The sequence below is a fragment of the Marmota marmota genome, unplaced genomic scaffold (genome assembly GCF_001458135.2).
Source record: "Marmota marmota marmota unplaced genomic scaffold, marMar, whole genome shotgun sequence".
NCBI lineage: Eukaryota > Metazoa > Chordata > Mammalia > Rodentia > Sciuridae > Marmota > Marmota marmota.
In genome coordinates this window covers 11,233,711-11,247,902 of record NW_025999991.1, presented here as the reverse complement: position 1 = coordinate 11,247,902, position 14,192 = coordinate 11,233,711, and the positions used below count along the sequence as shown (strand labels likewise).

Here is a 14,192-nt window from a genome sequence, read left to right as displayed (position 1 = left end):
CGCCTGCAGGCAGCTCGCGCGGCGCCCTGCCGCACCGCCCGGCCACGCCAGCATGTCGTACATGCTCCCCCACCTGCACAACGGCTGGCAGGTGGACCAGGCCATCCTCTCGGAGGAGGACCGCGTCGTGGTCATTCGTTTCGGGCACGACTGGGACCCCACCTGCATGAAGATGGACGAGGTTCTGTACAGCATAGCGGAGAAGGTAACGGCGCGGCCTGGCTCCTCACCCTTCCGCGTTCGCCGGCGGCGGCCCGGTGCTGGCCCTTCTGGCCCGAGCAACGGGGACCCGTGTAGCGGCGGCGTGGCTCCCGGCATTGTGAAGATGGCCTTCTGTTTTCTGTCAGAAGCGTCCGTAGTTTTCCAAATTTTTAAGAGGTTCACGAAGACTGCTCCCTAAAAAAGTTCATGGTTCTTATAGATAGCAATTTTTTTTAAAAAATTTATGGTTCAGTGAACAAAAACGTTTGTGGGCTTTGTTGGATGCTTTAAAAAGAATTTAGGTGTAGTTGGACACAAGACTTTTATTTACTTGTTGTTAGTGATGCTGAGGATCTCACCCAGGGCCGTGCACGTGCCGGCGCGCCCTCTACCGCTGAGCCACAACCTCAGCCTCTGTTGGATGCTTTTTAGATGTTGAAGAACCTTTTTTTAAATTCATGTATTTGTATGAGGTGCTAAGACTCGAACCCAGTGCCTCCACATGCTAGGCCAGCGTTCTGTTCTACCACTGAGCCGCAGCCCCAGCCCCGTGGGTGTTCAGTCCTTGGATTGTGCTTGTTTGGGTTCCTTGTTATCGTTGTGTTTATAAAGAGAACTTGTAGGGCCTGGGATCGTGGCTCAGCCACAGAGCCCTTGCCTCGCATGTGTGAGGCACTGGGTTCAATCTTCAGCAGCACATAAAAATAAATAAATAGGGCTGGGGATGTGGCTCAAGCGGTAGCACGCTCGCCTGGCATGCGTGCGGCCCAGGTTCCATCCTCAGCACCACATACAAACAAAGGTGTTGTGTCCGCCGAAAACTAAAAAATAAATATTAAAAAAATTCTCTCTCTTTAAAAAAATAAATAAATAAAGGTGTTATGTCCATCTACAACCAAAAAAAAAATTTTAAAAAAAGAACTTTGGGTTTGCACCTTGGTAAATCCTATACTTTTCTTTTTTCTTTCTTTCTTTTTTTTTTTTTTGTACTGAGGCTTGAACTCAGGGGCACTCGACCACTAAGCCACAACCCCAGCCCTTTTTTGTATTTTATTAGAGACAGGGTCTGCCTGAGTTGCTTAGCACCTTGCTTTGGCTGAGGCTGGCTTTGAACTCAAAATCCTCCTGTCTCAGCTGCTGGGATTACAGGCCAGCGCTAGAGCGCCCAGCTTATAATTTTTTCTTTTGGTTGGTTTTTGCTTTAATCCTTTCTTCTTATGAAATAATTTCATTTGTAGCTGGAAATATTCAAGCACAGAATACACTAAGAGGAAACAGAAGCATGTGTGGTTAGAGTTTTCCTGATTTTTTTTCACATTCATACACTGGGTGGTCTGCAGCACTTGTTTGCTGATAGAAAAAGTGCATTTGTAGGGCATTCGTGTATGGTCAAAGGTCTTATTCCTTTCCTGTAAATTTCTTTTGATAGCTTTAGGAAGAATTTTATTTGGGGTTTTTGTAATTGTAACAGTAGGGTAGAAGATAAAGATAGTAAAGTGAGAGTGAAATATCTAACATTCTGATGTTCCACAAATAATTTGAGATTATTATGATGAAGAGTAAAAGTTACAGGAACTCTGAAGCTATTTTTTGCTCTCATAATAGTTAATGTAATTTGGGTTAAAGTAATTCCTTTGAGTAAATGGGAGTAGATATAAGATGTGTTTTTTTGGTAGGAAAGGAAACACTGATCTGCCCTTTGGTTAATTTTTGCTATCCTATTTAGGAGAAGCAATGTTGAACTGTTTCTGCATTTCAGTCAAAACAGATGTCTCTTGCAGTGCTTCAGAAGTGCAAATCAGAGATTTGGATACTGTTGATCTGGGGCGTTTTTTTTTTTTTTAATATTTATTTTTTAGTTTTCGCCGGACACAACATCTTTGTTTGTATGTGGTGCTGAGGATCGAACCTGGGCCTCACGCATGCCAGGCGAGCGCGCTACCGCTTGAGCCACATCCCTAGCCCATCTGGGGCAGTTTTTAAAGAAACTTCTGAGGGAATTGTGGCATGACTTGACTGTGGGTCTCACTTTCAGGAACCCTTCAGGTCAGGGTCAGAGGGGAACTTTGATTATCAACCATTTCCCAGCTACTTCTTATCAGATGCCAAGATAGTGAGGACTGGAGGTGCATGGGGAGTGTGTTGGGGTCCTGCAAGCCAGGGTCCTATAGGGGATCATTTCTGCATTGCGAAAGCCTCTGTGGACAAGGGCAGATGCTGCTTTACTTCAGAGAATAGTCAAAAAAGCATGTCATTGCTGTGTTGACTCTGAAATAACTTGGGCAGAGCTTCTGGAATCTTTTGCTGTTCACCTTTCAGGGGTGGCTATGCCAACCCTGATCCGTGGGGATAACTGGGAATGGGAGGGCCTTTGGCTCTGCAGAACCAGGTGGAGCTCAGCAGGAAGCTCTTAGGAGGGAGCAGATTCACCCTGTGCCTGGGTTTAATAGGCTTTTTAAAAAAATATTGTGTTTTAGTTACTAAAAATGCAAATTTAAAATGTATTAAAAGACTATTGGGCTGGGGGATATAGCTCAGTTGGTAGAATGCTTGCCTTGCATGCACAAAGCCCTGGGTTCAATACCCAGCACCAAAAAAAAAAAAAAAAAAGGAATGTTAACAGCCGGGCATGGTGGCACACTCATGTAATCCCAGCGGATCGGGAGGCTGAAGGAGGAGGATCACGAGTTCAAAGCTAGCTCAGCAATAGTGAGGTGCTAAGCAACTCAGTGAGACCTTGTCTCTAAATAAAATACAAAACAGGGCTGGGGATGTGGCTCAGTAGTCTAGTACCCCTGAGTTCAATCCCAGTTCAAAGCCAGCCTTAGCAGCTTAGGTCCTAAGCAACTCAGTGAGACCGCATCTCTAAATAAAATACAAAAAAGGGCTGCGGATGAAGCTCAGTGGTTAAGCGCCCCTGGGTTCAATCCCTGGTACCAAAAAAAAAAAAAAGTATTATTTATTTTCTTAGTAAAGTCGTTTGGCAATGTTCAACAGCAGTTTTTGAAACTTAAGGTTTGGATATAAAGAACAGTATAATTTAAAAAATCTCCCTCTGTAGCATCGGCAGATTGTGGGGCCTCTTCCTCATTTTGTCAAAAGCCCTGTTTGACTGTTTCAGCTGCCTAAAAGTGAGTACAATTTCCACAAGTTCAGACTGTGTTGTGGACTGGCTGCTCCTGCAGCACCCACCCCCACCTCATGCTGAACACTTAATGGAGAAAGTTAGTCTGAAAACAGATACACTTAAATGTGTGTGTCTTACAGATTCATGGAGCTCAATAAGTATAGGACAGTGTGTTAGAGTTTCCTGTGTAGCTGCCAAAGAGGGTATTCCATGTGCTTGTGAACTGTTCTAGCATTTTGTGGGAATATGGTTTGTCACAGCAGTGCTTTGGATTCACTGTTCTCTAAATTCCTTGATGAGTAGGAATAGATGGGACCTTTTCATGTGTTCAAGAGCCCAGGCAGATAGAATTTCAAATCTCTTCAGTGATGTCCTTGACATACAGTAGTGCAGTCTAATGTATCTCCAAGGCAGATACATCTGTGGACTTTTAAAGGATGATGTTCAGAACCCGTCTTGATCATCCCATTAAGGGTCACAGAGGTGGTGGGTCCCGAGGAAGTCAGTGCTCGGCCAGGTGAGGACTCATGGGACAAAGCAACCACCTCTGTTTTCTGAAGAGTTTCCTCCTGGCTGCAGCTGCCCCTGGGGAAATGTAGTTCCACCTGTAGGGACATTCCTCAACTTTCTCTAGCTTGGTATGTGCAAATCTGATTGCTTAGATGCCTCCCCAGCCTCCTGAAGGTAGGTCCCTTGTCTGGTCCTTCTGCACCACTGCTGCACCTTCTTGTGTTCTACTTCCTCATCCCAGGTGCTGAGTCTGGAACTTGGCTGCTGTCTCCTCTTTCTCTTTATTCTGGTGTTCTCTTTGCTTGATGGATTCCCACCCTCCTGCAGCCTTGGCCTGCTTTGGGCAGGACTCTTCCTTCAAAACTCGGCTTCGGAGATCTCATCTAGAGCATGGGCTTTGGACAGACACAGGCCACTTTCCATGTGGCTCAAAGTCATGACCTTTCTGAGTCTTGATTTCATTATATGAGAAACATCAGCAAGGCCTTTATTTAGAGGTGTAGACTTAGAATTTATGAGTGAAGAGTGCTTTGTGCAGGGTGTATTCCGGGTGTCCCTGAGCCAGACTTCAGTGTGCCACGAGATCAGTTGGGTCCTTGCAGTACCAGAGCTGGACATGATAGTCTATTGGAATGGACAGGGGGAGATAACATGGGTATAAGCTAGAGCACAGGAGGTGCATGCTGTGTCTTGAACATGTGGCTTCCCTGGGTACTCAGTGCCCACAGATTTCAGGGTTGTGTGGTTGGTATTCACTGTGTCTGCTCCTGAGCAAGCCTTCTGGGGTAGAAGTGCAGCTTGACTCCTCTTCCCAATGCCTGCAACCATTCCATGTCTTGGCTCCTGTGGTGAGAGTTTGTTTGGTTTTATTTAAAGCCAGAATACAACTTAACCAGTTTACTTTGAAAATAAAGCTGGTCCTAGGGACCTGACATTTACATTCCCTCTGCAGATGGTGTGGGAAACCAGTCTTGGAGAAGTGTGTGTTCATGAGTTGCCTGACCAAGAGGAGGATGTGCATTATCACTGGGTGAAAGCCTCACATGAAGGGTTTTGCAGAGTGACATGTGGGCAGTGAGGCACACCAGGTGCCCCTCATGCCAGAGTTCCATAATAATCTCTGCACCACAGCTGGAAGGCAGACAGGTGGAGGTCTCACCACAGGTCAACTCTGTCTTTCCAGAAACGGTTTAAATTTCCTTAGTGAGGTTTGTTTTGTTTTGTTTTTGGCTGGTTTGTTGCTTTGTTTGTTTGGTAATATTCTAAAAGTGAAGCATGCAGTCAATGAGTGAGGTTTTTCTCCCTCAACCTCTACAAGTGTCAGCATTTGCCAGTCTTGTGTTTTCTTTTTTTTTTTTTTAAAGACAGCTTAGTTTTTTAATAATTTTTTTAAAATTGTTGATAGATCTTTATTTTATTTATTTGTTTATATGTGGTGCTGAAGATAGTACCCAGAACCTCACACATGTCAGGCATGTGTGCTACCGCTGAGCCACAGCCACAGCCCCAAGTCTTGTGTTTTCTAAACCTTGTTTGCCATGCTGTGATACTTAGAGCGGATCCCAGGGATCATGGCATCATCTGTAGGTGATGGTCAGGATTTTAGAGTTGGTTTTATGGAAAGGCATATTGTACATACTGGTTTCCTGTAGCTGCTGTGAGAAACCACAACCTAGAGGACTTGAAATGATAGAAATTCTCTCACAGTTCTGGAGACCAGGAGTCCACGGTCAAGGTGTGGGCAGGGCTGTGCTCTCTGGATCCTCAAAGGGAGACATTTGGTCTCTTCTGGGCTCTGGTGGTTACCAGCCCCTCTGATTCCCTTGGTTTACAGACCCCATCACATGAGACTCTGTGTTCCCATGTCTTTCTTCCCTCCCCGCCCCGCAGCTGAGGGTTGAACTCATGTGATTTACCACTGAGCTATACTCCAGTCTATTTTGGCCTTGAATATGCAATCTTCTTGCCGCAGCTTCCAGAGTCACTAGGATTACAGGTGTGGGCCACTGCATCTATCTACGGGGCTCTCCTCCTGCAGGATGACCTCCTCTTACCTGATTTCTTCTTCAGTGATCCTCTTTCCAAATAAGTCACATTCTCAGTTTTGGGAGTTAGGACTTCCTGTCTTTTGGGGCAGTTGCAGTTCAAGCAGTAATGTTACAGGTAAGTTGGTTATGCTTCCTAGAGGGCATTGAGACAGTTTATAAGGAGCCTTTAACATGTCAAGATGCTCTGTTCCTGAGATTGTATTTTAGCATTTGTTCTTAAGGCCAAAAGTATACCAGGTGAATGACAGGTGTTTGTGGAAAACAAGAGAAGATTGGTAAAATAATGGCATAGCTGCTTGGTGGAATAGCATGCAGGGATGAGAACTATGTTTTTGGAAAGTAGGTAATTTGCATAAGAATGCTTATTAGAGCAGTATACAAAATACGACCTCATTTTGTTAAAACAGTATAAATAAACTTTACAAATATAACCAGGAAAAAAGGTGGGACAGAATCTCTCAGAAATACTAATGTTTTTCTCTGAGTGTGGGATTGGAGGTGTTTTTAGTCTTAAAAATTTTTCTGTGGGGCTGGGGTTGCCGCTCATTTGTAGAACGCTTGCTTTGCATGTGTAAGGCATTGGGTCTGATTCTCAGCACCACATAAAAATAAATAAATAAATAAATAAAAGTATTGTGTCCATCTACAACTAAAAAAAAAAAAATAAAAAAAAATGTTCCCTAAACTTCTGATGAGCTTGTAATTAAAGAAAAAATCACTAGAAATTGTGCATTATCAGCTGGGGTCCTAGCTGTTCATATTTGCAAGGGTTCAAGCCTGAGCAGCTGGGCTGCATGGGCAGATTCTCCAGGCCTGCTCAGCAGTGTTGCTGTCATGAGTACTTGTGGAGGGCCTCCTGGGTTACACCAAGTTTGTGTGCCGTGATGCGTCTGGTCTGTTTTCTGCAGGGCTTTGGCAGCTAGCTGCTTAAGTCAAGTTTGGCTAGCTCCTGGCCATCCGAGGTCACAGTGCAATTTGGAGTAGCCAGCTGGTCAGGATGCTGGCCGTGTCATGGTGTTTTCTTAAGTGTTAGCACTGTGGGGGAAATGTTGGATAAGTGGTTTGAAAAAAATTGTCCAATTTACATAAATTCTAGCTTTTGATTTTTTAATGTGAGTTTTATGGAATGAAAGTCAAATCAATCTGTTATTTTTAATCTCTTTACTTTTTAGGTAAAAAATTTTGCGGTTATTTATCTTGTGGATATTACAGAAGTACCTGACTTCAACAAAATGTATGAATTATACGATCCATGTACTGTCATGTTTTTCTTCAGGTAAGTTGTTATTTACATGACATTGTTGGTTTGGACCAGATTCTATAGCCTAGATGGAGTGTGTTAATAATGAGCCATTTCATGATGCAGGTTATAACACAAGCTGATCAGTGACTCTGAATGGTTTTCAAAGTGACAGTTTCCATTTTAGCATTACTCAGTGACCAGTTACCCTTTGAAGTAACTTTGCCCAGAAATTTGGGTGAAGTGGAATGAAATGGAAGACACCCTCATTGACATTTTAGATGCCTTTACATGCAATCTGTGGATGAAAAGTGTTTTAAAATAACTCACTTGTTAAGCGTGATGTCAGTGACTTTAATATTTAATGTTCTGTTGTAAGAGCAAACTCTGAATGTCATTACTCTCTCACAAATACAAGTTTATCTTCTCAGCTCAAAAATTATGTTGTGGATATTTAATTTGGAAAGAAATCACCATTTCACACTATTGTTGACAAAATTTCTATGGTAGTTACCACAGAAGTTGGTAAAAGCAGTGTCAGTGTTGGCTGTATTCCAGAACAGGCGATTCCTAACCTCTGGGATTACATGGGGGTGCTTTAGTTTATGTTCTGCATGATAGTGCTATACATTTGCACCCGTTTGTGAGCTTACAGTTGTGGAGGTGCAATGTCTGGCAGGGCCAACTGAGTTCTCTACTGAGGGTCTCAGAGACCAGAACCATGGCCTGGGTGCTTGGGGAGGGCCTAGGGAGAGTCCACCTTGGCTTGCTGGAGTTGTTACCAGATGCAGGTCTCACAGTGGGGCTGAGGCCTGTTTCCTTGCTGCTGTCATCTGGGCTATTCTGCTCAGAGCCCTGTACCTCCATGGCAGTGTTGCGTATGTGGAGTCCTTTGCATACCCTCTCACTTCCAGTTCTAGTTAGATCACCCAGACAATCCAGGGTAACCTCCTTATTTTAAAGCAACTGATTAGGGACCATAATCTGTAAAATTTCCTTTTCAGTGTAACAGAGTCACAGAAATGAAGCTTTTTTTTGATACTGGGGATTGAACCCAGGGGTGCTTAACTGCTGAGCCACATTCCCATCTGTTTTTTGTATTTTATTTAGAGACAAGGTCTCACTAAGTTGCTTAGGGCGTTGCTAAATTGTTGAGGCTGACTTTGAACTCCTGATCCTTCTGCCTCAGCCTCTCAAGTTGCTGGGATTACAGGTTTGCACCACCATGCCTGGCTTGAAGGCCCCCCATCCTCTTTTTAAACTTTTTAAAAACTTTATATTATTATTATTATTATTAGTGTTGGGTCAAACCCAGTGCCTTAATGTTCTAGTCAAATGCTATACCACTGAGCCACAACCCCAGCACTATAAAGCCTTTTTGTATTCACAGAATTATGGGAAGCATTTTAGGAGTTTGCCTCCTGCAGTCTGCTCTCTGTTTCCAAGGATTTGCATCCCCAACGGGCTGGGGATATAGCTCAGTGGTAAAGTGCTTGCCTCGCATCTCTCCCTTAAGCAGAATATTCCTCACCAGGGTTACTGAGGACCCCATCTCAGGACCGAATCAGGTCCAGAATCACATTTTCCACATCACCTATGTTGGGTGCGCATAAGGCTTTGCAGGGGACCCTCTTCTTTACTTGTGAAGCTGAGACAAGTGAGGCTACACCCCAACAGAGGACTAGGCCTAGGGAAATGCAGAAAACTGGGAGGCTTCCCTCCAGGGCTGGACAGCGAGGCCCTGGGCTGGCCCTCCTGACCCCATGTTCCACATTTTGGGACAGTTTCTGCCCAAGTACCCTTTTGCAGTTGAGGTTTGTAGGTGGGTAGTTTGCCATCCTGCATCTTGCCACTGCACTGGGGCCATTACCTCCTCCAACACTTCTCTCTGCCTCTCACAGTTTCAGGTCAAGGGGGATACCTTCCCCCATATGACACATTGTAAGCTCTGATGGCGATGCCCAGGCTTCCAGATGCCTCCCGTGGGCTGAGAAGACCTGTGAGGCATACCCTCATCACCTGGGCCTGGGTGCACTGACCTGTGATCTTTTCTGGTTCTCAGCAAGAGGCCATATGTGCTCTTCCTTTTCTTTGTTCCACACAGTCAGCAGTCATTGTGGAATTCAGCATCTTGTTGCTTGCAAAAGCTAAGAATCTCTTCTTCCTGTCCCTTCTTCTCTTCCTCACCCTACGCCCCTCCCCCTCTCTCCCACTCCTTCCTTTTTCTCTCTTTTTCTCCTCCTTTTCCTTTTTTTTTTTTTTTTTTTAAACCAGGGATTGAACCCAGAGTTCTTAAGCACTCGGGCCACTTCCCCAGGTTGGTTTTTTGTTGTTGTTACCAGGGATTGAACTCATTGGCACTTGACCACTGAGCCCCATCCGTAGCCCTATTTTTTATTTTATTAGAGACAGGGTCTCACTGAGTTGCTTAGCACCTTGCTAAATTGCTGAGACTGGTTTTGAACTTGCGATCCTCCTGCCTTAGCCTCCTGAGCTGCTGGGATTACAGGCCCTGGCCACCCCAGATCTTTTTTATGTTTTGTTTCGAGACAGGTTCTCACTGTGTTACTCAGGACCTCTCCACATTACTGAGGCTGACTTTAAACTTGCTATCTTCCTGCCTCAGCCTCCCAAGCTACTGGGATTACAGGTGTACACCATCGCGCTTGACATTTTATTATTCTTGTTAGCTGTTTATACCAGTTTGTCTGTTGATTTCCTCTCAGTTTACTATAAGTTGCAAGAAGAAACCAGGCTTGCACTGTCAAGTCTTTGCTTGGAAATTTCCTCTGCTAGATATCTTAGCTCAGAGCTCATAAATCCTGCATTTCACAACTGTAGGACACTGTGACCCTGTTATTTCCACCATGTAGGAGGATCCCTTTCCTGCCTTTGAGCAGCTGACTCTTCTCTTCAGGTGAGACAGGGAGGCCATTTGGGGCTGGAGATGGTCTGGTGGGCAAGGAAGGTAGGAGACAGCTTTGGGTGGTGGCAGGGGCACACTTTGTGTATTTGTGGTTTTTAGGACTGATGGTCTACTTAGAAAAGGAGATGAAACTTGCTGCTGTTGTTCTATTACCTAGCATAAGTAATGTGAGCACTTTAGTCACCCTATACACTGGATATGTATGTTGAGTGCCTCCAGGTTTCATGGTCTTGAGCTGGGACATAGGGACAGATAGGTAGTTCAAATGGGAGTAGAAGTGCCAGAGGACAGTATGTACAGAGATGTAGGTATCAAACTGGGCTGTGGAAATGTGCAAGGGACTCTCACTCTGGATGAGCCTGCTCCCTCACAGCCACACATGGGCCCTGAAGGTGAACCACAGGACAGGACAGACCTAGCTAGCACCTGAGCACAGGAACAGCTGAGGTCCCTATCCCGGGTTTCTGGGCCAGCGTGTGGACCTGGAATGTCACCCTGAAGCAGATATTTGATACAAAGAGTGACATCAGATGAGTGGTAGCTGCTTTGGTTGAGGGGAGACCAAATGAGAGGCCTCCTGAGAAGCAAGCTTATTGAACAGGGTTGAACTGGACATATGATCCTATAAATGTGAGAAATTGTACTAGTAAAAATCTGTCTTCAACAAACCAGGAAAAATCAAGCAAGTGCAAAAGAGGGTTAGCAGCTTTACTCTGGACGGTGCAAGTATGAATTCCTAAGATAGAAGTCTAATCTCTTGAAAAACAAGTATCTAAAAGGGTCATCTACTTCCCTGGTCCTGGAGAGGCAAAATGTCATGGGTAGGATTTTTGTAGAATTTGTGCCAAGGACTTTTAAGAGCAACATGAAAAACTTACTGCTTTTCAGGAAAATTAATACAAACCTCTGACTATCCCTTTAGGATATTTGTCCAAAGGACATATAGAAAAGTCTAGAAAGACTTTGATGTCCCTGCATTGTGTTATTTGTTTGTTTATTTATTTATTTGATTTTTAAAAGATGCATTCTTTTTTAATATTTATGTTTTAGATGTAGATGGACACAACACAGTGCCTTTATTTTTATATGGTGCTGAGGATCGGACCCGGGTCTCGCCCATGCTAGGCGAGCGCTCTACCGCTGAGCCACAATCCCAGCCCTGCATTGTGGTTTTTAGAAATAGCATTTTGGTGTCTCAGCCTTTTCTTGATCCGAGGTCTCCTTTTGGTTGTATGTATCTGTCAGTGATGCAACAAGCATTTGTGACAGCAGGAAGGCGGGGCTCTTGTGGAATCTGCTGTGTGCACTGGTGCCTTTCTCTCTTTGCAGGAACAAGCACATCATGATTGACTTGGGCACAGGCAACAACAACAAGATCAACTGGGCCATGGAAGACAAGCAGGAGATGGTTGACATAATTGAGACTGTATACCGTGGTGCCCGTAAGGGCCGGGGCCTGGTGGTGTCCCCCAAGGACTACTCCACCAAGTACAGATACTGAGGCTGGTGCCATGGGGCCCTTCCCTGGACTTGCTCTGGTCTGTTGAGAACTGGAGGGCTAAGGGTCACACACCTTCACGAGCTGAAGCAAATAAACACCTGAAGGAGCACCCACCACTGTTCTTAAGAACCTGTGTAGCTGACTGGTGTTTGTGGTCTCAGTTAATTGCTACCTCACCCTTGCAGAGGGGTCAAGGTGTTTTTCCTGTGGGATTGGATTCTGCAGTCTTGAATAGTTTACCAGGGCTGCCATGGCCAAATGTGGTAGACCTAGTGGCCTCTACCCCAGAAAGCAGGGTTCACTTCTGGAGGCCAGAAGTCTGAGGTGAAGTTGCAAGTGGATTGGGTTCCACTGAGGGTGAGGGGGACATGCAGGCACCCACAGTTCTTTTGTCCCTTGGCTGGGAGTTGCTGTACTTGAGCTCTGCCTGTCTTCACAAGTGCATGCATATGTCTGTCTCCAAGTCTCCTTTTCATGGGGATGCCATTCATTGTGACTTCATCTCATATCTGCAATGGCCACATTCCAGGTAAGTCACAATCTGAGATGCTAGGGGTTAGGACTTCTGTGGTGATATTAATCTATCACAGAATCCAAAGTCTTGATCGTATTCTGGTTACAAAAACAGTGTAATGACCTTTGGAGGCTTTCCTGTGGGCAGTGGAGCTGCTTCTTTTTCTTCCTGAGATTGGGTTTGATGTGCTCGCACACATCCTGTTCCTGTGGCTCCTGGTCTATCCAGAGAGCAGTCTCCTTATTGAACTCCCAGGCTCCCATGGCTGGAAGTCCCTGTCACCTCTCAGTGCACATTTACTCTAGTGAAAGCTGGGGGCACATCTAGAGAGGCTCTTTTGGCCAGGTGTCCTTGGGCAGGTTGCTTTCTACACACATAAAGTGCTGAGTGCTTGGTTGGTATGTGGTGGAGTGAGTGAAGTGCTCACTGCCGTAGTTAAAACACATGGAATACCTGAAAGAGTGAAACAGATTTCTTATCTACATATATAGGTAAGAATGCTTCTTAATTGGATTTAAAATTCAAATGTGAGCCTGGGGATGCAGCTTAGTAATGGAGCACTTGTCTAGCATGTATGAAGCCCTGGATTCAATTCCTGGCACTGCAAAAATGTTTTTTTCAAATGCAAATCTGTAATTTAATCTCTCTGGTGTCAGTTTTCCCATTTGTAAAATAGGGAGTTTAAAACCATTTTGCATTGTGATGAGGGATTAATAAAAAATCTATATAATCTCAAGTACCTGGCATATAATAAACATTGAATATCACCCTCCTGGCATTTCTCCAAAGAAGGAGAACAAATGGCCAGCCAACATGCAGCAGTGCTTATCACTCATCACCACTGCTTGTGAAGAGGCTGTAGTTAGCCATGGTCTACCACTCCCTGCCCACTGGGATGCTAGGTTACAAAGTCGGGCTGACAAGTGTTGATGCGTCCTCATGAACTGCTGACAGGATAAGATGATGTAGCCACTCTGGAAAATAGGCAGGCTGGTCTTGAAAAAGTTGAATGTGATGCCCCATAATCAGCCCAACATATCATTCCCAGGTGTGTGTACCTAAGAGAGTTGAACACTTGCTCCACAGAAGCTTGTGCTCAGTACCATTATTCTTGATGACCAGAACAGGGAAGCCCCCATACCTGTCAGTCAGTGGGTGAATGAGCAAAATGTGCTGTTATCTGCATAGGGCAGTGTTCTGTGTTTGTAAAAAAAAAAAAAAAAAAAAAAAATGAAATGCCAAGCACAGCGGCATACATCTATAATCCCAGAGATCGGGTGGGGGGCGGTGGTGAGTCAGGAGAATCACAAGTTCAAGGCCATCCTGGGCATCTTAGCAAGACCCTATCTTAAGGGCTGGAGATGTGGCTCATTGATAGAGGAAAAAAAGGATAAGTAGGGCTGGAGTTGTGGCTCAGTGGTAGAGTGCTCGCCTCACATGCGTGGGGCACTGGGTTCGATTCTCAGCACCACATAAAAATTAAATAAAGACATTGTGTCCACCTAAAACTAAAAGAAATAATTTTTTAAAAAAAGGAAAAATACCAGAAAAAGGAAAGAAATGAGGTACTGTTAACATGCCACAACATGATGAACCTTGAAAATTTCAGATGAGAGAGGCTACCTGTCACCCAGCCTGCAAAAGGTACAGAAGAGGCAGATCCATGTGGGCAGCAGGGAGTTGGTGGTTGCTTGGAACTGGGAGGAATGAGTGAGGGGAAGGAGCAAATGGGTGCTGGGTTTCTCTTTTAGATGATGAACGTGTTCTAAAATTGTGGTTGCACAACTCTGTAAGATCATGTAGTTGTGTAATTGGGTGAATTGTGTGGTATGTGAGTTGCATCTCTTCAATAACAGCCTTATTAGCCATTATGAGAAAAAGATAGCAAAAAGTTTACATCCCATATCTGTGTGAACCTGTTGTAAATGTGTTGCGTGTTGTATTACTCTGCTTGGACTGCCATAACAAAACACTGCAAACTGGGTACTTAAATGGCAGGTTTATTTCTCACAGTTCTGGAATCTGGAAAAATGCAGGTCAGTCTTCCAAGCCAAGTAGTTTCAGGTCTCTCTTCCTGCTTGCAGATGGCAGCCTTCAGCTAGAAAGAGTTTGATGTCCCTGCATT

The 14,192-nt window shown here is 44.7% G+C and overlaps 1 protein-coding gene across 3 annotated transcripts in view; it reads left to right on the top strand.

Moving 5' to 3' along the window:
* Txnl4a (thioredoxin like 4A) overlaps window positions 1-11,679 on the top strand; it is a 12,112-nt gene extending 433 nt beyond the window's left edge. For 2 of the 3 annotated variants that reach the window (XM_015499609.2, XM_015499610.2), the window contains exons 2-4: window positions 10-205; window positions 7,059-7,162; window positions 11,382-11,679. In XM_015499609.2, coding sequence (XP_015355095.1) covers window positions 53-205; window positions 7,059-7,162; window positions 11,382-11,553 — 429 coding nt within the window. In that variant the 5' untranslated portion in view covers window positions 10-52 and the 3' untranslated portion in view covers window positions 11,554-11,679. Of the gene's footprint in view, window positions 1-9; window positions 206-7,058; window positions 7,163-9,999; window positions 10,044-11,381 lie in introns of all 3 variants that reach the window. The other variant, XM_048806697.1, reaches the window with a different exon arrangement.
* The last annotated feature ends 2,513 nt before the right edge of the window (window positions 11,680-14,192 follow it).